General features: G+C 35.0%; 1 protein-coding gene across 1 annotated transcript in view; it reads left to right on the forward strand.

Annotated features, from left to right (window-relative positions):
- Positions 1 to 17,986, forward strand: part of ADAMTS20 (ADAM metallopeptidase with thrombospondin type 1 motif 20) — a 217,504-nt gene extending 199,518 nt beyond the window's left edge. Inside the window, exons 37-39 of the mRNA XM_033222369.1 lie at positions 1,345 to 1,436; positions 14,482 to 14,586; positions 16,812 to 17,986. Coding sequence (XP_033078260.1) covers positions 1,345 to 1,436; positions 14,482 to 14,586; positions 16,812 to 16,901 — 287 coding nt within the window. The 3' untranslated portion in view covers positions 16,902 to 17,986. The remainder of the gene's footprint in view (positions 1 to 1,344; positions 1,437 to 14,481; positions 14,587 to 16,811) is intronic.
- Positions 17,987 to 26,219: the final 8,233 nt, after the last annotated feature.

Here is a 26,219-nt window from a genome sequence, read left to right on the forward strand (position 1 = left end):
TGAAGAACAGTGTATACTAAACTATCCATTTGAATTTTATCTTGCAAGTTATAGGAGCCATTGGAATAAAAGCGTAAAGGCATACGCAGGGGAAGGAATGTAGTTGGTTGGAGGCAGAACAAATTGTATCCATGAAAAATGATTAGGAAGCTAATGTAACAATTCAGATAAAAAATGATGAGTACTGGAAACATGGGTCAGGATACCCATCTGAGAAATATTAAAGAGGTAGACACTACAGGATTTTCTGATAGAAGGGGTGTGGGAATTAGTGACATGGAATGTTTAGAAAGGTTTCTAAAATAACAAGACAGATGGTAATATAGTTTAGTGAAATGGGAAATAGAGCAAGGCAATTAAATTTGAAGAAAAAGGTAATTCATTTAGCTTTGAACATGTTAAATGACAGATATCTGTGGGTCACCCAAGTAATGATGCCCAATAGGAGTTTGATATATGTGCTGTAACTCATCAGAGTCAAGTGAACTGCATATATACTTATGAGTCATCATTGTGTAATTGGCTGATGAAACTGGCTGCTGACTGACATGCTTTTGGAGATAGTAACAATAGATGGTTTGAAAGTTGTGTCTCTGATCTTTTCCAGCCTAACCCACAAATGCCACAAATAAATAGTGGTGTGCAGATGAATGACCACCAGTTATCCAGGGAAGAAAAAGTCCGATTTGTGGTGCTAGGCACTAATATATACATGGTGTATATATTCCTGCCATGACCAATCATAAGCTACCAACATGACCTCATTGTACCTGGGCTTGGGAAGAGATGCACACAGTTGGCTGTCACTATTTGTTACAAGCTGGCTCTGGTAAACCATGGAAAACTTCCTGGTTTCCTGTGGAGAGATTTTTCTCTGTGGAGAGATTTTGAATTACCTAAATGAATTACCTAAATGAATTTTTATATATTCTGTCTATAAGCTTTCAATTTTATTGTTTTGTCATTTATGTTTACATAACCTTTTTTCTCCAGTGATTTTGCTTCTGACCCCACTTTATCTATTTCAGATATTCTGTGACTTCAAATGTAATAATGCATTTATTTAGTTTTCAATCTTCTATTTAATTACTAATATGCTTGCCATTTGTTAGGGCAATTTATGATATGAACATTTTTGTATTAAACAAAATTTATTCATTGAGAGCCTAGTCTGTATTATACACTAGAATTGTGGCATTTGTGCTTAAAATTTTAAAATTAATATATAAATATGTATGTTTACTAAGTAAGTAATATGAAAACTCTGTGTTTGATGACAAAGATTGCATTATTGTCTCCATGCTAAAGAGTTTCATTTATTATTTTCTATTTATTATTTTCTAGCTACAGACCTTTGTTTTTCCAAAACAGTATTTGGAAATGCAGTTCCATTTGCCACAGCTGGAGATTGCTACAGTGCTGTCAGATGCCCACAGGTATCTCATATTTGTTTGATTAATTTTCTTTCATTGTGAAAAAAAATTATAGCTTCTCTTCATTTATTTTTTTTGACCAGAATATTGCAATAAACATAAGTAAATAGAAATGCAAAGCTTCATATATACACTTTGTTTCAAAGGTTATAGATAACCTTTGGAGGAAAAGCATCTTTGCCAATTTTGGGTTTGTTTAAAAGGTATAACAATAATTTTAAACAGATTCTATTTCTTCTTCCATAATATGTTATCAGTTTCTTCATCTTTCCATTTAGTCCATGGAAATGAATAGATATTTGTCAAAAGGCAAAGGAATGGATCACAAGCATGTGACTTTCATACACTTCTGCTGACATCAGTTCCAATAGCTTCCTAGGTCTGTAACATCCTCCAAATGACAGTCTATTATCGGTAAAATTTATATTGAATACATTTTCATATTTTTATTCTTGCTTTTATCCTTTATTTCCAGAGTTCTCTTCACATGCTCTTATGTCATTTCCATGATTTCCAATACAGAGCATGCTTCTTAGAAGAAAATTTACTCTCACATTTTTAGCTAGAGATTTTACATAGATAATGAAAACAATATTTTTATGATAAGATGAAGGATTGTAAGCTAGATGAATATAGCACTTTTAGGTGACTCATTGGTAATGGAATATATGAACCAAATCTACTACCTAAGACAAGTGGTAATTGCTATATTGATATGATTTTGAAGAGAAGTAGTTAATAGTTTGTCATAGGCCTCTCTTCTTAGACTATTCCATTTATAATTTTCATCATATGACATTGAAGTTACGCTTATATTAGGAAGAGAGGACATTTTCTGTTAGAGAACTTAAAGGAGATCAAGAGACACTGGAACTGCAGGCTGAAATGAATAAAAGCCTGAATAAATCTATACATCTTAACTCAGGTCCAGAAACTCAAACAGAATGTGGTGATGTTACATGAAAAAGACAGGTGTTTTATTCACCCAGCATGAGTTCAGTATGACTCCTTTAGATCAGGGAGTGATTTATAAACAACCTAATATAATCATAAGGTTACAAAACAAAATAGCAAGATGGAAGGATTTATTTTTATTTGATACTGAAACATTACGGTTATTTTAAAATTTCTATCTGTAAAAGATCATTTTCAACCTACTTAGGAGTAGGAGGGGATCATAGGAAAGAAGGAAGGGTTTAAATCATGTCAACTAAGGAAAATGGAGAAGGTAGCCAGGAAAAGAGTGGGAGATAATGGTAATGATCTTTACATATTTAAAGAACTACCGTACCATGAAAGAAGAATGGGGTCATGTGTGTTCCTCCAGGAGGCATTAGTAGGGCAGTAGATTCCAGCTCAACAGTAAGAAGGCTTTGACAGGTAGAGTTGTTGGTAAGGAGAACCCAAATCTGGGGCCCAAATAAATCGTTAATTTTTGCCTTTATTTGTATGGATTGATCTTGTATTCTGCAACTTTGCTGAACTCATTTATTAGTTGTAACAGTAGATTACTTAGGATTTTCTTTATACACAGTGATGTCATGTGCGAATAAAGATAATTTTACTTCTTCTTCAATCTAGATATCTTTTATTTCTTTATCTTGTTTTATTGCCCTGACTACAGCTTCTAGTACAATACTGGATAAAAGTGGCAAGAGTGAACATCCTTGTGTTCTGATATTAGGCAAAAAGCATTCAGTCCTTCAGCAATAAGTATGTTAGTTTCATGTGTATGTTAAGTATGTCAGCTAGGAGTATTTTCTAGATATCCTCCTCAGGTTGAGGACGTGTCCTTCTGTTTCGAGCTTAAGTGTTATTATAAAAGGATGTTGGATTTTCTGTGGAGAAGATCCTGTGGTTTTTGTCCATTACTGGATAGAGTGTTACCACACTGATTCATTTTTGTATGTTGAAACACAATCTTGCATTCATGTGATAAATCCCACTTAGTCATGGTGTATAATTATTTTCATATATCGCTAAATTCGGTTTGCTAGTATTTTTTGAGCATATTTCATATTTGTAGGAGAGATTGTTGTATCTTTGTTTTTCTTGTGATATCTGTCTCGTTTTGGTACCACAGAAGTTGTGGCCTTATAGAATGTAGTGGGACATGTTTTTTTCCTATTGTACTGTTTGGAAAGAGTTTGTGAAAAATGTATTCTTTATATGTTTGGTAGAATTTACCAGGAAAGCCATCTGAGCCTGGGCTTTTTGTGAAAGTTGTTTTAATTACCAATTTACTTTATTTATTTATTATAGATGTATTCAAATTTTTGCTGTTCTTGAATTTGTTTTGGTAGTTGTGTCTTTTTAGGAATTTGTTTGTTTTATCTAAGTTAACTAATTGGTTGTCACACATTGTTCATAGTATTCCATTATAATCCTCTGCTCTTCTTTTTCCAGTGTTTTAAGGTAAAAGGGTAGATTATTGATTTGAGATTATTTTTCCTTTTTAATATAGACATTTATAGTTATAAATTTTCCTTTAATCAATTCTTTTGTTGCATCTCAAAATATTTGATATATTGTGTGTTTCCTTTAATTTATTTTATTTTCTATTATCTATAGTTATATCTTTGATATATTGGTTATTTAAGAGTGTGGAGTTTCATTTCTACATATTTGTAAATTTGCCAAGTTTTCTTTTTTGTATTTCAACCTTTATTGTGACTGGAAAACACGCTCTGTGTTATTTTATTTACTTAAATTTATTGAGGCTTATTTTATGGTATAGCATATAGTTTGTCCTGGAAAATCTTCAATACATTCTTGGGAAGAATGTGCATTCTGTTGTTGTTGGATGAAGTGTTCTATAGACTATAGACCTTATTGGTTTACAGTGTTGTTCAACTCTTCCTTTCTTGTTGATCTTCCGCTTAGTTGTTCTATCTGCTGAAATTCTACAACTATAATTTTTAAATTGTCTATTTCTCAATTCTATCTTTTATGTACTTTGTTTTGCTTAATTTATTTTGAGATTTTGTTGCACGTGAATATATAATTGTCATAACTTCCTAACATATTGACCTTTTTATTATAAAATATTCATCTTTATCTACAGTAATGTTTCTGTTTTAAAGTCTAATTTATCTGATATTAGTGTGGCCACTTCGGCTCTGTTAGAATTGCTATATATATTTTCATCCCTTTACTTTCAACTTATTTATATCTTTGGCTCTTAAGAATGTCTCTTACAGAGTATTTTGTTGGATTACTGCCTTTGATTGGATTTCTTGAACGTTACTATTGCTATGTCTGGATTTACATCTGCCATTTTACTTTTTGTTTTCTATATGTCTCATATTGTCTTTGTTCAACTGTTCCTCCTTACTGCTTTCTTTTTTATTCAGTGAATGTTTTCTAGTGTAACATTTTAATTTCCTCAATTTTTTCATTATTTTTGAATTGTTTTCTTAGTGGTTATTCAAAGGCTTACAGTATACGTCTTATCAGAATGTACTTTACATTTTACTATTGAACATTCCTATCTTTGCAGTGAAATATAAAGACAGTACTACTATAAATGACCTATTTCTTCTCTTTTTCTGCTATATTTGTTATACATATACCATTTATAAAGGCAACAAACTTGCAACATATTGTTATTATATTAACTTAAATAATTTTATGTCTTTTACATAATATGAGAGAAGATAGAGCAATTATATATCCATAGAGTTGGTTACGTAAACCTTCTCATTTAGTATTTCTGGTTCTCTTTATTTCTTCCTGTGGATTTGACTTATTGTCTTGTGTCGCTTCCTAACTCTAAAACAGCTTTGCTTCCACCTGTCTTATTTGTCCCCTTATCGTCAAATATGTTATACGTCTATATATTACAAGTCAATAATAGAATTATATACACCTTGGTTTATATGACTGCCTTTAAATCAGTTAAAATGAGAAAAGTGAAGACATAAGCAATTATAGCGTATTTTATAATTATCTACATAATTATCAGTACTCTTGATTGTTTTGTGTTGATTTGTTTTAATGTCTGGTGTTACTTGATTTCAGCCTGAAGAACTTCCTTTAGTATGTCTTGTAAAGTAGATCTGCTAGCAATAAGTCCTCCCTTTTTTTTTTTTTATCTAGGAGTGTCTTTATTTTGCCTTCCTTTTTGAATGATAGATTTGCTTATTGAAAAATTATTGATGCACAGTTTTTATTTTCAGTACTTTGAATATATCATCACACTGCCTTCTGACTTCTAAGTAGATAATAGATGTCAGCTTTTATCTTGTTGGGTTCCATGGATGTGGTCATTTTTCTCTTGGTGTTTTTGGGGATTTTCTCTTTGTATTTGTCTTTCAATATCTTTACTGTGTCATATTTTATGTGCCTCTCTTTGTGTCTACTGGGCTTGGAGTCCACTAAGCTTCTTGGATAGGTAAATTAATATGTTTCACTGATTTTGGAAAATTTTCAGTCATTATTTCTTCAAATATATTCGCTGCTCTTTTTAATTCTTCTCTCCTTTTGGTACTTCCATTGTGCATATGTTGGTGCACCTAATGGTGTCCTTTCATTCCTCTGAGGCCCTGTTCGTTTTTCTTCTTTTTTCCTCTCTGTTCTTCAGACTGCATCATTAACATCCCTTTAAGTTTGCCAATTCTACTAGATCCATAGACAATTTCAGTCCCCTTTGTGAATTTTTTAATCTTGATTATTGTACTTTTCATCTTCAGAGTTTTCCTCTGACTCTTTGTGAAATATGATATCTTCATCTTTATTGATATTCTCTATTTGATGAGACACAGTTATCATACCTCCTTTTACTTTTTTAAACGTGGTTTCTTTAGTCCTTTGAACATATTTGTATTAGCTGCTTTGAAGTCTTTGTCTGCTTAGTCTGACATCTGATACATCTCAAAGGAAGTTTTTCTTGACTTTTTTCTTGTGTATGCATCATGCTTTCCAGTTTCTTTGTATGCCTCATAAATTTTGTTGAAAACTGGACATCTTAGGTAACTATATTTTAGCAACAGTGATTACTGATTTCACTCTCCCTTCTGAGGCTTCTTGTTATGGTTGTTGTTTGCTTCTTTGTTTGTGTGCTTTTTCAATTACCTGACTGAAATATGTTACACGTCTATATATTACAGGTCAATAATAGAATTATATACACCTTGGTTTATACGACTGCCTTTAAATCACTTAAAATAAGAAAAGTGAAGACATAAGCAATTATAGCATATTTTATAATTATCTACATAATTATCAGTGAATTCTATTTCTCTTGTAGTGTGCAGCCTTTGATGTTGCTCCTCAGTGGGCACAGTCTTGGGCATGCACAGTGACCGTGATACTCCTCTCCTTCAGGGATAACAATGGTCTTAGCTGGGCTTTCTTCAGTTCTCATTCCCTGAAACTATTTTGAGTTTATCTGTGGTCTGTCTCTACTGATAGGATGCTTAGCAAGAGCTCCGCTCATTGCTAGACAATTTCCCTATTCTTTCAACAATATTTTGGGGACACAAATAACTCCATAAACTGATCCAATGAAATTGAGACCCCATGGCCTCAATTAGTCTTATAATCTGTCTCTGAGATCAGGAAAGTCCCCAAGAAGAGCCTTTGTTAGCTGCCTCATTCTCTGGTTCTCTCTGTTAAACTTCAATCTTATCTACCATTTGCCTTCATTGAGCTACTACCCTCCTCTTAACAACACACCACTAAAATCTTCTTTTCCGTAGAGTACTTAGACTTGAACTTCTCCAGATTCTATTCCAAATAAGCTCAGTCACAATAGGAAAAGCTAGTGAATTTCCTATTTTTACAACTTGATTCTCTCCCTGGGAAGAAGCTCTGCAATACTGTGTATCTGGGGACAGGGACAGTGGCCCATTCCTCAGAGTAACACCCCTGCTGTATAAATGGAGTGCTGAGTCATGGCAGTAATCCCTGGTCTTCTTGACTTTTGACCTTTTCAGCATGGCGTGTCTGCCTTACCAGTGATTTTTTGTGGGGACATTTGAGGCCTAGTGTTCTTGATCTACCATGCCTGGGGTGGACTGACTGCTCTGTGAGTAGGGACTGGGTGGAAGAAGGGAGCTTCAGACTCTCAGCTACTCTTGCCTATAATTCAACTTCTGCAGTACAGAGCTGGGTGGAATAAGAAATGCTGGTGGCCTGCCCCTCTCAAAGAGAAACCATAGCCTTAACAGGGACCTGGGGGAGAATATCCTTAACTGCATTCACCATGATTAGAACGATCATCTTGCTGAGGTGGGAAGAAAAGAGGGTGAGCCATGCTTCAGATGCCACAGATTCTCACTGTTCTTACCTAGATTTAATACATTTTCTTGAATAAATGTTTCTCCCTTTTCCATATAACCGTAGAACAAATTTCAGAGACTTTAAGTGGTGGTTATAGTTATAATTTTCACCAGTGGTGTTTGTTTCACTGGAGAGAGTGTCCATGGGCTCCTCACATCACCGTTCTAGAAGTGCTTCCTCACATGATTGTATTTTTAAAGGCAGGCAACTTTGCAGAGGAATCCTATGTTCTCATTCAATCTTTGAGGCTGGTTAGCTCTATTTATGTCCATTCTTCTTTCCAATTTCCTATTTCACCCATATTGGTGATGAATACCTATCTCTAACATGGTGACTCTGACCTACTACTTTCCATTCAGTTCCCTTCCCAGGACTGTCCTTTCCCTGCTGAGCCCCTCCTCTCCTGAAGTCCTGCACTGTCTCTTTTTATACCTGTTCTTAAGTCAAGGATGTGTAATCTAAAACTTTTAACATTCTAAACAGTTTTTTCCTTGATATGTGGATGTCTTTTGTTGGTGACACATCCATTCCAACCCTCTTAAATGGAGATTATACATTCTACAATGGTTAACCTATCTCAAGACTGGTCAACTTGTCCAACAACCCATCCTCCTTTTAAGCTATGCCTTCTGGTCATATATTTGATGTAATTAGAGATAAGTAAATTGACAATGGAACCTAGTCTGCTAATACAAGGCCTAACAAATGTTGTTACTTTGGAAAGGTCACCCAGTTCTGGAAATCTGGTCCTTGTCATTACACGTTGAGTTGGGAAAGGTCTGGTCAATGAGACATCAAGAAAATCACAGGAGATGCATATACAAGTAAATCATATAACTGTCAAATGGAATCAAATTTTATTTTATTTTATTAATGAACTTTCCTTATAGGAAATATCTGAACAGAAACCCAATTATTACAAATAAAATATTTCTTCATGTACATGAAATTTGAATGAGATATTTGCACAATCAGGTTTTTAAATAATAAGATAGCTATTTCCATTTCTTTCTAACTCCGTTTCTCCAATTTCTCTGTAATCCTTTTTTCCCTATAAGATCTTGAAAAAGTTATGTAGCTGTAAACTGAGATTACCCAGTTTATAACTGAAGAAACAGACATTCCATGTTAACAGTCTGTCCAAGATCCTTAAGAAAGTCATAGGCAGAACCAGTAATAAAATGTTCTTCCTGCCCACTGGGGCGAGATGTCTCCCTTGCACGGTTTTCTAGGCATTTCTGAAACGCAAATTTAAGAAACGCTCCATTTCCAAAATTAGATGTTATTGGGCATAGACACATGCTGTCAAAAGGAACTGTGCCCTTCTATATTCAGCCTGTATTTCTCTGCTTGAGGCTACTGTGACCAAAAATACAAACTGCCCAATATTTTTGGAGATGTTCTGTCAATATATAAACTAGATTCTGTGTTATGTTACACAGCATCTGCATGAATACTCTCCAGATGTTTGATGTCACAGAACTTATACTGTTGTTTTGGATTCATCAAACCCACATCCTCTGTGTTTGCATGTGACAGGATAATCTGGGATAAAAATGCTAAAATGAGCATGGACACATATGGCACTTTTTAGGGAAAATAAACTTTGCCACATTGCAATATGAGATGAAATTAAGGAGTGTGGTGTGACTTTAGAATGCATATGTCAAAAGTAAAGTAAATGTTTTGTACTTTTTGCAAAGCCACAAAAACTTTAAAAAACAAAACTAATGTGGATCTCTTTAACTGGTTGGTAATTACATAAAAGTAGGAGAAAAATCATATTTGGCTAATGTTAGTGGGTTATGGCCAGCATCCAGTTTGAATGTTAAAAGTCAGTTGTTAGATATTTGGAATGTGTATTCATTATTATCAAGTTGTAGAGCTTAATATATATCCATAAGATCTACCCTTTCGATTACATTGTTTAAATCATGTCCTTTTGTTCACTTGATCTCTCTTGTTACTGGAAGTGGTATATTGATTTTTCCTATTATTAGGGTGTGTCTGTGTAGCAGGACAAGCCGCAGACAAAACTCCTCAGACACTGGATTAAAGAAGGAAGAGGTTTATTCGACCGGGAGCATTGGCAAGACTCCTGTCTCAAGAGCTGAGCTCCCCAAGTGAGCCATTCCTGTCTGGTTTAAGGGCTGGCAACTCTAAGGGGGTCCACGTGAGAGGGTCGTGATTGATTGAGCAAGCAGGGGTACGTGACTGGGGACTGCATGCAATGGTAATTAGATTGGAACAAGACAGGATAGGGATTTTCACAGTGCTTTTCTCTACAATGTCTGTAATCTATAGATAACATAACTGATTAGGGCAGGAGTCCATCTTTAACTACCAGGCCCAGGGTGTGGTGCCGGGCTGTCTGCCTGTGGATTTCATTTCTGCCTTTTAGTTTTTACTTCTTCTTTCTTTGGAGGCAGAAATTGGGCACAAGACAATATGAGGGGTGGTCTCCTCCCTTATCTGTGTCTCCATGCATATCTCATAGATTTTGCTTTATAAAAGTTGTTGTATGATTTGATACATAATATTTATTATGTGTTATGTCTTCTTTGTGGATTATTACTTTCAGCACTTCCTTGTCACGGTTTCATGATTGGGGACTCAAATTCTCCTTTGTCATTTGTCAACATTGCTACCCCTGCTATCTTTTTATGTCCTTTGTCTTTTTATGCTCATTTTTAAGTATTTATTTATTTATTTATTTATTTGTTTATTTATTTTTGAGACAGAATCATGCTCTGTCACCCAGGCAGGTGTGCAGCAGCACAATCTCAGCTCACTGCAACCTCTGCCTCGCAGGTTCAAGAAATTCTCCTCCCTCAGTTTCCTGAGTGGCTAGGATTACAAGCGACTGCCACCACGCCTGGCTAATTTTTATATTTTTAGTGGAGACAGGGTTTCACCCTGTTGGCCAGGCTGGTCTTGAACCCCTGACCTCAGGTGATACACCTACCTCGGCCTCACAAAATGCAGGGATTTCAGGTGTGAGCCACCGCACCCGGCTCGTGATACGCATTTTCAAGTCTTACTCATTTTAAAACCTGAGATGTTGGTTTCCTTACTGTTGAGTTTCTTTATATGTTCTGGATACAAGTCTTTTGTTGGATACGGCATTCTAGTCCAAACCTTGTCTTTTCTTTCTGTTAAGTATCTCTCACCAAGCAATTTTCAATTTTAATAAGGTCAAATTTTTGTTTTATGGACTGTACATTTAGACTCATTTCTGAGAAATCATTAAATAGACTCAAATTACTGAGATTTTTCTCCTTTTGGAAGTTTTCTTCAAAAACTTTTTATAGTATTATGCTTTACACCTAGACCTACAATTTATTTTGAATTAAATTTTGTACTAAGTCTGGGGGATTTATAGACGTAATTTTTCATCTGAGTCCAAAACATATAGATACCCAATTTTTCTAACACCACATGTTGAAAAGACAATGTTTTCTCCACTTATTTGCCTTTCTACCTTTGTCAAAAGTACTGGCCATATTTATGTGGGTCTTTTTTTCCTTTGATTTACATGTGTCTGTCTTCACCAACACCATATGTCTTGATTAGGATAGCTTTATGATAAGTGTTAAAGTAGTATGGGTCCTCCAGCTTCATTCTTCTTTTGTAAGCTTATCTCGACTATTTATATCCATAGCCTTTCTTTATAAATTTTAGAATCAACTCTCTGTATCTACAAAGATTCTGGATGGAAAATTTGTATTGGTATTATATTAGATCTATAGAGTATATACATAATAAAATGTGTACAGTACATTTAAAAATTGTAAAACATAATTATTTAATGAGCACACATGAACCAACCAGTCAATCCAAGAAGTGAAACGTTAAAACTTGCATCTATCTATATGCTTCTTCTCTATCTTATACCCATACCTACCTTTTTTTTTGACACAGCCAGTTACTCAAGAATAAACATTCCAATTTATTGAATTCCTAGGTCTTCTGAATCATATTACCTTCCATTTGTGATTTGGCTACTGAAATTTTAATTTGTGTAGTGACTGCTTCTTCAAAATGTCAGGAGAGTAGAAGAGGAGATAAGTTTCATACTGCGTATCTACTCTCCTGACATTTCATACTACATATGCATGTATGGAGCGAGAGACAGTGAGAGAGAGAGAGAGAGAGAGAGAGAGAGAAACCTCATATGTTGAACAATTTTTAGGTTAAAGATTAGGTTTGAGGTTTAAATTTTAATCTTAAATGAAGTATTGGAATTAATTAACACATTTATTCACTTATTTATTACTTCTAAAATCCTATAGGAATGTATAAGTACCTTTTTATGGCACTTATAGTTCTCTCGTTGAATTACTTTTTTTAGGTACATATGCTATTTCACTTGACAGATTTAGAGTGAGATCTGTCTGATCTCATGGTACTTGACACCATCTCTGCCAGTCAGTTAATTTTGAACAAATGAGTGAGATATATTTTCAGCTCCATCAACATCATACCAAATTTCAGATAATTGTTTTACCATTTTTTTTTTTTGAGATCGTATTATGTAGTTTTTTAAGTAAGGACTAAGAACAGAAATAAAGCTCATGAAAATTAGTCCAGAGAAATGGAACAATCAATAGTTCTAGACTCAACTAATTGTGTTGATGACCACCTAAGGCTGTTAGTAGTCCATCAGATTCATTCCTTTTACTTCCAGTGTATATACATTTGAATATTTTTAAGGCATATTGATCAGAGAGGTAGAGAACAAATGGAAGAATGGAAAAATGGTATTAGGTTGCATGGCCCAATCCGGGCACTCAAGGAGGATCTGGTTACAAGAAATTTACATGATAGAATATATTTTCATTTTTTAATAACTTTATTTGGTGAAAAGCCTATCTGAGAAGGAATGTGAGATTGGAGGTATACAGTGCAAAAAACCTGTATCAGGTTGATTAAGTATCAAATGGAATAATATATCCTAAGAATCAATTCTTTTTATTCAAATATTTGTGAACATAAAATACCACTTTGTCTAGTTTTAGTGTCATTCATTATCATAGAGTCTGAAGAGTTTTATGTATGTATTTGTGTATTTACTTTTATAATACTACTATTTAATGTTTTTAAAGCTGCACTTAATTCATCCATTTGAAAACACTTATTGAGAACTTAGGCCCTGTTCTGTGCTCTGGGAATACAGCAATGAAGCTGACATAGAGTTCATATTCTAAATTTCATAACCAAGTGATGTTGTATATGATAAATTGTCTTTGAAATTTATCTAAAACTAATTATTTCTGCAATGGAAAATTCTCCATTTATTATCATTGTTTTATACAAATATTTGATCTTTATTTGTTTTTAAATGAGAAATATACAATATAAGACTGCTGGCCGGGCGCGGTGGCTCAAGCCTGTAATCCCAGCACTTTGGGAGGCCGAGACGGGTGGATCACGAGGTCAGGAGATCGAGACCATCCTGGCTAACACGGTGAAACCCCGTCTCTACTAAAAAAAAAATACAAAAAATTAGCCGGGTGAGGTGGCGGGCGCCTGTAGTCCCAGCTACTCGGGAGGCTGAGGCAGGAGAATGGCCTAAACCCGGGAGGCGGAGCTTGCAGTGAGCTGAGATCCGGCCACTGCACTCCAGCCTGGGCGACAGAGCGAGACTCCGTCTCAAAAAAAAAAAAAAAAAAAAGACTGCTAAGAAATCCAAGTTAATGACTAAATTGATATCTAATTGTTTTAGCAATATTAATAATTCACATTATATATAGAGTTTATTTAGACTTTGCTTTTATGACAAGATAATATTTTCATTCATATAATATAAAATCCAGTGTTTTGTCACAGTCTTGCTAAAGATTCATGAGTCTTAAGCCATTGAGATATTGTGATGTAATTGAAGAATGTCTTAATATTGTTCTGAATCTATATGCATACTGAACATTGTCAGTAGACTGAACTTGTTTATAGTTCTACTTTTCAATGCTTAAATCTGTACTATAAAATTATATAAATATGACACAAGTGTTACCTATTTTAATCACACATTTTCTCAGTTAACATTGCAATTTAATAGTTAACAAAGACAGTGTGAAATATTTTGACATAAAAATGGTCCTGTACTTGGAAAGAATTAGATCATAAAGCTCATAGGGGACCCACACACCATAATGTGTGTAAACCATGTGGCATCACACATCTAAACACCGTTTTTGGTGTTTAAAATAGATGTAATTGCCAGGACAATAATATTATGTGAGATAGTTTTGTGTGGTGAGTTAAGAAGTAATATTCTTATCACAAAAGGAATGGGGCAATAACAGAGATTCTGGAAAACACGTCAAATAGGTGAAACATCATAGAAGTTAGCAATGAAGGGTCAAAAATAGAAAGTGTAGAAATGTTAAAGTGCAGCGAATATTGGTCCCCATGAACACTATTTCTGTCAGGATTTACTAATTTCTACAGGACCATTAGCTCTAGTTGTCAAATCATAGAGTCCTGGAGTTGGGCAGAGTTACTTCTCCACAAATGGCATTATATAGTGTTAATTCAGTTGTCACTTGCAATTGAGAAGACTTATTTGTAATCAATTTTCAAAGTCCTTAACCTGTTCATTTTCTTTACAGTAAGGTTATATCGATATTCTTTCATTTTATAAAAGACCCTTGAAGAGTATTTTGAGTCCATCCTTATATAATTCCTATTCAGATGTTGTTAGCCAAGAGCATTCTTAAATATTTATAAATTCCATCTATTTTTGTTTGTTTTATTTACAATCCAGGGACAGTTTAGCATTAATTTAGCAGGAACTGGGATGAAGATATCCAGCACAGCAAAGTGGCTTGCTCAGGGGAGTTATACCTCTGTCAGCATACGAAGATCAGAGGTAAGTCCTGCAGGATCAAAAAGCCTGTTTGAAATACTTCTGTGCTGTGAACTACCATTAAAGGCTCTCTACCTTAAATGTAAACTTGTATGAAATTGATGACTAAAGAGTTATTGCATATAATGGGTAGATTATACATAATGGAGCACAACATCAATTTATGAAATGAAACGGGATTCATTTGTATTAATGTGCATGTGTAGGTTTTGTATACTTATGAATCCATATATGGGCTATAGATGTCTGGACATAAATTGCCAAATGCCAGGACGTATAGGTTTTGTCTATCTCAAGTTTGGAGCTAATGACTTGAAATACAGGTCTTCCAAAAAGGTATGTTTTTTACTATACTTGAATTACTGAAAGTTTACAGGTTTTAATATTTCAAAATGAGTGTTAAGTTTTGTTTTCTTCCCTCACTGTTTTAGTGATGGGGGTGGTGTTGGAGACCCTTGTCATTTAACAAATATTCTTCACAGTTTTTTCAAGAATTAGGATTATGTATTTATGTTGTACTCATGTTTTCCTGTCTTTATCTAGATAACGTTGTTATTTTATTTGTAAAAATATAGACTGTTATGTAGTATTTATATATACAGTTATAACTATTTTTTATAGCTTATTTATATAATTATTTTAACTATAGCACATGTTGTATTATCCAAATAGAATCCACTTAATTTTCTGCAGGTATGATGTTCCAATATGTACACTTCAAGAAACGCTTTCTATTACTCACGGTTATTGTGTCTTAGATAACATAGCCCTGCCCATAGTAAACCTGGATCTAGGTTATATTTGTTCTCACTTATATTACACATAAATTAGCACCAGCAACAACCCCTGTATACTCTAATGTTTTATGATTTTTATTTCTTATGATAAAAGTGATTTTTGTTATACTCCTATTTATATAAATATTTCTCATAAATGAAACTTAGTATTCTGATAGTCATAGCCTTTAAAACATTCTGTTTCTGAAGATGATAAAATTGGGCTTTACTTGACAAAAGATTTGTGTTTTTATTAACTTCTATTCTAAAGATTAACTCATTATTTATTTCATTGAGAACTTCTATCTCAATCAAAAATGTTGCACATAACTATTTCTTGAGATCTGATGCCCGGTGAGAAACTGATTGGTAAAATCCAGACACACTTACAGAAATGCAAACATATTTTCCTTTGCCAATAAGTTTAATGAAGATCGAGTTCTTACTACAACAGAGGGAATAGGGAATTATTCAACTCTGAGATTTTACTGCCATTCCCTTCTCTGTGTACTCAGGTTCTCCAGAGCTAAAATTGCTTTAGAAAGAAAAGATAACTTCAAAAGCTTCCATTCTCAAAACATTCTTCCATCTCAAAATGTCCCCAGAACCTACAGTTTTCTTCTCTATCTTTACTCCCTTAGATTTTAAAAAATTACCTTTTCCAGATATGATAGGAGTTCAACCTGCTTTTGTGTCGTGTTCTAGAAATGTCTTCAGTCTTCACTTTTAGACCTAAAGATGTGAGGCATCTCGAGAGTGCATCTATCATGTCCTGACCAACCCGCTTCAGCCCACCTCTGTCACCTGTTCCTCAGTGAACTGCTCTGCTTATGGAACAATCTCCCATTTTAGTTCTTTTCTAATTCTAGTGACTACTTTCAGCCCAGTTTTAATTTTTTTTCTCCATTTTACCACCTTCTATACTTTTCTCCAGAGTGTGTTTCTAATGCCTCCACGAGATGTTTGAAATAAATGGGATAGAGTATGAATTATATACCTTTAAAGTCAAGTTTATACAATATCCTTCTTTTATTTGGTCTAAGAGAACATTATATAAATTTATGTAAATACTGGATAGCAAATTGGGAGAGGTTTTAATAGACTCACTGAAGCAAATAGAGACCTAGATGAAAAATATGTGGATTGAGATTGAAATATGTGGATTGGATTTAAAACTTAATTGAGATTTAAATTGTCTAAATTATAGTATGGTATATAACATTCAATTAGCTAAAATGAATCTCAGGTTGTCTAATATCCTTTAACTTTGCCATGTCCACCAGTTTGAACTAATATCAAAAGGGTATGATCTTTGACCTCAAATGCAATTCTTATAGGAAACCTCTGCTAATGATTTTAGCCATATGATTCAAAGCATTTGCCTTTTCTGCTATTTGCATGCAGACATCAGCTTGTATAAGATTCTTCTATATTTCTTCTTCCAATTTTCAGGATGGAACCAGATTTTTCGGCAAGTGTGGAGGGTACTGTGGAAAGTGTCTTCCTCACATGACTACTGGTCTCCCAATTCAAGTCATATGAACATTTAGAAAGGGGATGTATGCCCTAAAGAGGAAATATTCTCTGGAACATTCAAATAACGGTGCTCATTTCTTTATTTCTCCCTTCCCGAGATTTCCAGGTCTAATATGTCTCTGCGTTTTTTTCAGGGTGCTCATCAGGGATTCAAATAACTGCTTAATAAGGTTCTATTAATCAGGATTTTTTTTAAAAGAACATAATAATTTATAACAGAGAATACCAGGATTGAATGAATTATACCAAGACAGTGCTGCTCTTAACATCTTGGACTGGATCACACTTATCTTATACCTATAAACACATGTGTAAATCTCTGCTCAGCTTTGTACTGTACAATGAAATTTATTCTACTAGCTAAAATGAAGCAAGTAAATATTAGGATAATAAACATTCAAAATTACTATAAACATTATTTAATCTTTCTGACAAATAGCAAATCAGTAGTTACATAAAAAAGCACAGAGCCATTATACTTTCTACTCATACAGTTTAGATACCTTGTTTTATTTTTCCTTTAATTTTTACTTGTGGATTATGGTGCTTCAATTAAAAAAATAGTCCTCAAATGAGGTACAAATTGTGTATTAAAAATGTATGTTTGGGTTAAATAGTAAATAAAAAATTTTGTGGGTATAATAAAGATATGATATAATTTAATTTTTAAGATCTACCTCAAATTTGACTGTACTTATAAGAACAATACATTGTTTTTATAATGTTTATATTCTGTTTTGCCTTTATAATTCTTGTGTGTGTATATATATTCTTTAAAAATCTATTTTCTCAAAGTTGTGTACTGTATTCTATTAATTAAATATGTGAGAATTCTTTTAATTTTGAAGATCTTATTTTGGTAAACATAAAAATATATTTACATATGTAAAAGTTTTATTAGAGATGTTTAAGTTATTTTATATCAGAGGTTTCTCAAAGTCAGAACATAAAGGAGTATAAAAATTAACTATTAATTGGCAAATTCTCAGGTATTAAGAGTTTTTACATGCAGATAATTTAACCATGTATTATATAATAATATGCTTTTGAAAGCCATGTAGACAAATAATATTTTAATATGGAGACCTACTCTGAAAACCAAAAAAAAAAAAAAAAAAACCGTGGAATCTACTAATAGATTTTTGCCAGTGAATACTAGTGTACTTGTTTTACCCACAAATTGTTGTTCTCCCAACCAAACATTTCTTACAGATGTATTGTGCCATATAAAGCTCTAATGCAATTTTGTTCCAGTATGGTTAAATAAACATTTGAAGATGTCTGTATCAAAAGAAGTATTTTGTATTATGTGCCTTAAGCCAGTTACAAACATTAGTACAAAACGTGTGACATTTTCCAGGAATCTTTTCATGCATATTTAGAATCTTACAATTTATAAACATTTAAATAAACATATTTTTATGATTCATTAGCACTTTGTCTTTATTGTCTTTACATGTTAAAAAAAGAACTTTCACTGCAAAGGTCTGTAACTCTAAACACTTTAGAAATTCTAATTTTTAATTTTTATTTTTTTTGAGACAGAGTTTCGCTCTTGTCGCCCAGGCTGGAGTATAATGGCACAATCTCGGCTCACTGCAACCTCTGCCTCCTGAGTTCAAGCGATTCTCCTGCCTCAGCCTCCTTAGTAGAGGGGATTACAGGCTCCTGCCACCATGCCCAGCTAATTTTTTGTATTTTTAGTAGAGACGTGGTTTCACTATGTTGGACAGATTGATCTTGAACTCCTGATCTCAGGCAGTCCACCTGCCCCGGCCTCCCAAAGTGCTGGGATTACAGGTGTTAGCCACCATACCCAGCCAATTCTAAGAAATTTTTAATCAAATTTGTGCAGTTAGGATGAAGCACAGCTCCTATCTCTGTCCTTCTCATGGCAGAGGAAACCTGGCAGGAAAGCTGGCAACAGCTTGCAATGCCTCTGAAAGCTTGTATATACAAGGACTATTGGTGTCTACTCTGATTCAAGTGACCAAACCAGATCACAGGACCAAGTCCTATGCAGTGGGGCAGAGAAATGTGCTCCTGCAGGGCAGGATGGCCAGATCTATGGAAATCGGTGGGGACTTAACAATCTCTCCCAAGGCAAGAAGCAGGTCCTTGTGATACATCATCTTTAACCTCCCTAGAATTTGCCCAAGTACTTGCAAAGTGTTTAAGTAAATTAAATTACCACTGGAAGAGAATAAAAATTTTAGTTGATCCACATTCTCATTGACACCTGAATTTCTGGGTTTTTTTTTTTTTCTAATATGATGGGACATAGCATGGTATTTCATTGTCTGAATTTATATTTATCTGAATACCAGAGTAGATGGGATCTCTCATATGTTTTTACATTTGTTTTCTTTTTTTGAGAATCACTTGTTTATTACCTTTGTCAGTTTTGGTTTAGGATTTTTTTTTTTTTTTAAGTTAAAGGACTTTTTAAAAGTTACCATCAGAGTGGGAACAAGAAAAATATAAGTTTACAGTTTGGGACTGTTATTTTAAGTTCATTTTCTTTGTCCTCACAGTGTCTATGTCAAAGTGTTGCTGTTTTGCTCAAATATTTTGTCTCCTTTCTAACCCCAAATTCTCAGAAGGTAGCATTACTTTCTATTTTACAAGAAAGAAAACCATTGAAAGTAAATTCTTTCAACTTCCTGCCACTTACACATCTCCTCTCCACCTCCTCTGCCCCAAAAAAGAGAAAGAAAAAAAAAGTCATATTTCTGAATAAAAGCCAAGCAGTTTTATGTGGATATAATTTAAAACATTTGAGAATCTCTTGCCAAAAAGCATGCTTTTGTATTGTACCTTAAATTAGTTGCAAATATTAATATACAACTTATAACGATTTACTTCTTTAACATTTAAGATGGCATGCTCCCTGCATCTATTTTCTCTTTTTTTTTCATGCCCTGATGGAGAAACAATTACCCTGCTCATGTGTGAGGATAATCACTCAACCTCTGCCTTTGATTTCCCCTACTCTGAATTCTCTAGGACTTCTTCCCATTGATTATTCTGTCTCCCTTTCCTTTCTCTTACCACGGGTTCCTTTTCTTCATTCAAAAACCATGTTTGCCTCTCTTCTATATTAAAACAAAAATATCTCATTTTCCTGTCCAATCAGTAATTATGTCAAGTTAGTTTATCATAGTGTTTAAATCTTTTCTATATATTTATTGATTTTTCCAATTGTAGTATTGATATTGAGAGATTATAATCAATAAAGTCAGTACTGCAATTTTAAAAATTGTAAAACAGGTAATTCTCTCTCTATTTTTGGTGTTTGCTCTAGGAATTCCAATATAGATCCTTAACTTATCATAATCTACCTTCAGTGTTATAAACCTCAAATACAATTGTATATAAATTCTTGTTTTAAACATGTCTTTTAAAATAAATAAGATACTATAAATTATCCTTTATATATTAGCTGGGCATGGTGGTATGCATCTGTAATTCCACCTACTCTGAAAACTGAGGTGGGAGGATTGCTCGAGCCCAGGAGGTCAAGTTTGCAGTCAGTTCTGATAGTGCCACTGCACTGCAGCCTGGGCAACAGAACCAGACCGTCTCTTAAAACAAACAAACATACAAACAAACACACAAAAAAAGCCCCTAACATCATGTACAAACACTGATGGAAATAGAAGATAGTAATATAATAAATTTTGCAAAAACAACTTGTTCACAACTGTGTACAGATTTGAAAAATATAAAGCTGTTTTATGATGCTATAACAACAAAAAGGAACAGAATTAATTCATTTTTTTCTCCCTCAATGTCACTCATCAGGATAAATGTAGCTATCAATCAACATTGGCCATTGCATGAACTTCTAATTTTTATTTTCTTTTCTATTTATTTATTTATTTTTTATTTTTTATTATACTTTAAGTTCTAGGGTACATGTGCATAACGTGCAGGTTTGTTACATATGTATACTTGTGCCATGTTGGTGTGCTGCACCCATCAACTCGTCAGCACTCATCAATTCGTCATTTATATCAGGTATAACTCCCAATGCAATCCCTCCCCTCTCCCCCCTCCCCATGATAGGCCCTGATGTGTGATGTTCCCCTTCCCGAGTCCAAGTGATCTCATTGTTCAGTTCCCACCTATGAGTGAGAACATGCGGTGTTTGGTTTTCTGTTCTTGTGATAGTTTGCTAAGAATGATGGTTTCCAGCTGCATCCTTGTCCCTACAAAGGACACAAACTCATCCTTTTTTATGGCTGCATAATATCCCATGGTGTATATGTGCCACATTTTCTTAATCCAGTCTGTCACAGATGAACATTTGGGTTGATTCCAAGTCTTTGCTATTGTGAATAGTGCTGCAATAAACATACGTGTGCATGTGTCTTTATAGCAGCATGATTTATAATCCTTTGGGTATATACCCAGTAGTGGGAAGGCTGGGACATATGGTACATCTAGTTCTAGATCCTTGAGGAATCGCCATACTGTTTTCCATAATGATTGAACTGGTTTACAATCCCACCAACAGTGTAAAAGTGTTCCTATTTCTCCACATCCTCTCCAGCACCTGTTGTTTCCTGACTTTTTAATGATTGCCATTCTAACTGGTGTGAGATGTTATCTCCTTGTGGTTTTCATTTGCATTTCTCTGACGGACAGTGATGGAGAGCATTTTTTCATGTGTCTGTTGGCTGTATGAATGTCTTCTTTTGAGAAATGTCTGTTCATATCCTTTGCCCACTTTTTGATGGGGTTGTTTGTTTTTTTCTTGTAAATTTGTTTGAGTTCTTTGTAGATTCTGGATATTAGCCCTTTGTCAGATGAGTAGATTGCAAAAATTTTCTCCCACTCTGTAGGTTGCCTGTTCACTCTGATGGTAGTTTCTTTTGCTGTGCAGAAGCTCTTTAGTTTAATTAGATCCCATTTGTCAATTTTGGCTTTTGCTGCCGTTGCTTTTGGTGTTTTAGACATGAAGTCCTTGCCCATGCCTATGTGCTGAATGGTACTACCTAGGTTTTCTTCTAGGGTTTTATGGTATTAGGTCTAACATTTAAGTCTCTAATCCATCTTGAATTAATTTTCGTATTAGGAGTAAGGAAAGGATTCAGTTTCAGCTTTCTACTTATGGCTAGCCAATTTTCCCAGCACCATTTATTAAATAGGGAATCCTTTCCCCATTTCTTGTTTCTCTCAGGTTTGTCAAAGATCAGATGGCTGTAGATGTGTGGTATTATTTCTGAGGACTCTGTTCTGTTCCATTGGTCTAGATCTCTGTTTTGGTACCAGTACCATGCTGTTTTGGTTACTGTAGCCTTGTAGTATAGTTTGAAGTCAGGTAGCGTGATGCCTCCAGCTTTGTTCTCATGACTTAGGATTGTCTTGGCAATGCAGGCTCTTTTTTGGTTCCATATGAACTTTAAAGCAGTTTTTTCCAATTCTGTGAAGAAAGTCATTGGTAGCTTGATGGGGATGGCATCGAATCTATAAATAACCTTTGGCAGTATGCCCATTTTCACGATATTGATTCTTCCTATCCATGAGCATGGTATGTTCTTCCATTTGTTAGTGTCCTCTTTTATTTCATTGAGCAGTGGTTTGTGTTTCTCCTTGAAGAGGTCCTTTACATCCCTTGTAAGTTGGATTCCTAGGTATTTTATTCTCTTTGAAGCAATTGTGAATGAAAGTTCATTCATGATTTGGCTCTCTGTTTGTCTGTTACTGGTGTATAAGAATGCTTGTGATTTTTGCACATTAATTTTGTCTCCTGAGACTTTGCTGAAGTTTCTTATCAACTTAAGGAGATTTTGGGCTGAGACAATGGGGTTTTCTAAATATACAATCATGTCATCTGCAAACAGGGACAATTTGACTTCTTCTTTTCCTAACTGGATACCCTTGATTTCTTTCTCTTGCCTGAATGTCCTAGCCAGAACTTCCAACACTATGTTGAATAGGAGTGGTGAGAGAGGACATCCCTGTCTTGTGCCAGTTTTCAAAGGGAATTTTTCCAGTTTTTGCCCATTCAGTATGATATTAGCTGTGGGTTTGTCATAAATAGCTCTTATTATTTTGAGGTACATTCCATCAATACCGAATTTCTTGAGCGTTTTTAGCATGAAGGGCTGTTGAATTTTGTCAAAAGCCTTTTCTGCATCTATTGAGATAATCATGTGGTTCTCATCTTTGGTTCTGTTTATATGCTGGATTATGTTTATTGATTTGCGAAAGTTGAACCAGCCTTGCATCCCAGGGATGAAGCCCACTTGATCATGGTGGATAAGCTTTTTGATGTGCTGCTGAATCCGGTTTGCCAGTATTTTATTGAGGATTTTTGCATCAATGTTCATCAAGGATATTGGTCTAAAATTTTCTTTTTTTGTTGTGTCTCTGCCAGGCTTTAGTAGCAGGATGATGTTGGCCTCATAAAAAGAGTTAGGGAGGATTCCCTCTTTTTCTATTGATTGGAATAGTTTCAGAAGGAAGAGTACCAGCTCCTCCTTGTATGTCTGGTAGAATTCAGCTGTGAATCCATCTGGTCCTGGACTTTTTTTGGTTGGTAGGCTATTAATTATTGCCTCCATTTCAGAGCCTGCTATTTGTCTATTAAGGGATTCAACTTCTTCCTGGTTTAGTCTTGGAAGAGTGTAAGTGTCCAGGCAATTATCCATTTCTTCTAGATTTTCTTGTTGATTTTCATAGAGGTGTTTATAGTATTCTCTGATGGTAGTTTGTATTTCTGTGGGGTCGGTGGTGATATCCCCTTTATCATTTTTTATTGCATCTATTTGATTCTTCTCTCTTTTCTTCTTTATTAGTCTTGCTAGCAGTCTGTCAATTTTGTTGATTTTTTCAAAAAACCAACTCCTGGATTCATTGATTTTTTGGAGGGTTTTTTGTGTCTCTATCTCCTTCAGTTCTGCTCTGATCTTAGTTATTTCTTGCCTTCTGCTGGCTTTTGAATGTGTTTGCTCTTGCTTCTCTAGTTCTTTTATTTGTGATGTTAGAGTGTCAATTTTAGATCTTTCCTGCTTTCTCTTGTGGGCATTTAGTGCTATAAATTTCCCTCTACACACTGCTTTAAATGTGTCCCAGAGATTCTGGTATGTTGTATCTTTGTTCTCCTTGGTTTCAAAGAACATCTTTATTTCTACCTTCATTTCGCTATGTACCCAGTAGTCATTCAGGAGCAGGTTGTTCAGTTTCCATGTAGTTGAGCGGTTTTGATTGAGTTTCTTAGTCCTGAGTTCTAGCTTGATTGCACTGTGGTCTGAGAGACAGTTTGTTATAATTTCTGTTCTTTGACATTTGCTGAGGAGTGCTTTACTTCCAACTATGTGGTCAATTTTGGAATAAGTGCGATGTGGTGCTGAGAAGAATGGATATTCTGTTGATTTGGGATGGAGAGTTCTATAGATGTCTATTAGGTCCGCTTGGTGCAGAGATGAGTTCAATTCCTGGATATCCTTGTTAACTTTCTGTCTCGTTGATCTGTCTAATGTTGACAGTGGAGTGTTGAAGTTTCCCATTATTATTGTATGGGAGTCTAAGTCTCTTTGTAAGTCTCTAAGGACTTGCTTTATGAATTTGGGTGCTCCTGTATTGGGTGCATATATATTTAGGATAGTTAGCTCTTCCTGTTGAATGAGTCCCTTTACCATTATGTAATGGCCTTCTTTGTCTCTTTTGATCTTTGATGGTTTAAAGTCTGTTTTATCAGAGACTAGGATTGCAACCCCTGCTTTTTTTTGTTCTCCATTTGCTTGGTAGATCTTCCTCCATCCTTTTATTTTGAGCCTATGTATGTCTCTGCATGTGAGATGGGTCTCCTGAATACAGCAGACTGATGGGTCTTGATTCTTTATCCAGTTTGCCAGTCTGTGTCTTTTAATTGGGGCATTTAGTCCATTAACATTTAAGGTTAATATTGTTATGTGTGAACTTGATCCTGCCATTATGATATTAACTGGTTATTTTGCTCATTAGTTGATGCAGTTTCTTCCTAACCTCGATGGTCTTTACATTTTGGCATGTTTTTACAATGGCTGATACTGGTTGTTCCTTTCCATGTTTAGGGCTTCCTTCAGGGTCTCTTGTAAGGCAGGGCTGGTGGTGACAAAATCTCTAAGCATTTGCTTATCTGTAAAAGATTTTATTTCTCCTTCACTTATGAAACTTAGTTTGGCTGGATATGAAATTCTGGGTTGAAAATTCTTTTCTTTAAGAACATTGAATATTGGCCCCCACTCTCTTCTGGATTGTAGAGTTTCTGCCGAGAGATCTGCTGTTAGTCTGATGGGCTTCCCTTTGTGGGTAACCCGATCTTTCTCTCTGGCTGCCCTTAAGATTTTTTCCTTCATTTCCACTTTGGTGAATCTGGCAATTATGTGTCTTGGAGTTGCTCTTCTGGAGGAGTATCTTTGTGGCGTTCTCTGTATTTCCTGAATGTGTATGTTGGCCTGCCCTACTCGGTTAGGGAAGTTCTCCTGGATGATATCCTGAAGAGTGTTTTCCAACTTGCTTCCATTTTCCCCCTCACTTTCAGGCACCCCAATCAGACGTAGATTTGGTCTTTTTACATAATCCCATACTTCTTGCAGGCTTTGTTCATTTCTTTTTCTTCTTTTTTCTTTAGTCTTCTCTTCTTGCTTCATTTCATTCATTTGATCCTCAATCGCTGATACTGTTTCTTCCAGTTGATCGAGTGGGTTACTGAAGCTTGTGCATTTGTCACATATTTCTCGTGTCATGGTTTTCATCTCTGTCATTTCATTTATGACTTCTCTGCATTAATTATTCTAGCTATCAAATCTTCCACTCTTTTTTCAAGATTTTTAGTTTCTTTGCGCTGGGTAGGTAATTCCTCCTTTAGCTCTGAGAAGTTTTATGGACTGAAACCTTCTTCTCTCATTTTGTCAAAGTCATTCTCTGACCAGCTTTGATTAGTTGCTGGTGATGAGCTGCGCTCCTTTGCAGGGGGAGATGCGCTCTTATTTTTTGAATTTCCATCTTTTCTGCCCTGCTTTTTCCCCATCTTTGTGGTTTTATCTGCCTCTGGTCTTTGATGATGGTGTCATACTGATGGGGTTTTGGTATAGGTGTTCTTCCTGTTTGATAGTTTTCCTTCTAATAGTCAGGACCCTCAGCTGTAGGTCTGTTGGAGATTGCTTGAGGTCCACTCCAGACCCTATTTGCCTGGGTATCAGCAGCCGAGGTTGCATAAGATAGAATATTGCTGAACAGCGAGTGTACCTGTCTGATTCTTCCTTTGGAAGCTTCCTCTCAGGGGTGTACTCCACCCTGTGAGGTGTGGGTTGTCAGACTGCCCCTAGTGGG

This window comes from Trachypithecus francoisi, unplaced genomic scaffold, assembly GCF_009764315.1.
Source record: "Trachypithecus francoisi isolate TF-2019V2 unplaced genomic scaffold, Tfra_2.0 Lachesis_group11, whole genome shotgun sequence".
Classification (NCBI taxonomy): Eukaryota; Metazoa; Chordata; class Mammalia; order Primates; family Cercopithecidae; genus Trachypithecus; species Trachypithecus francoisi.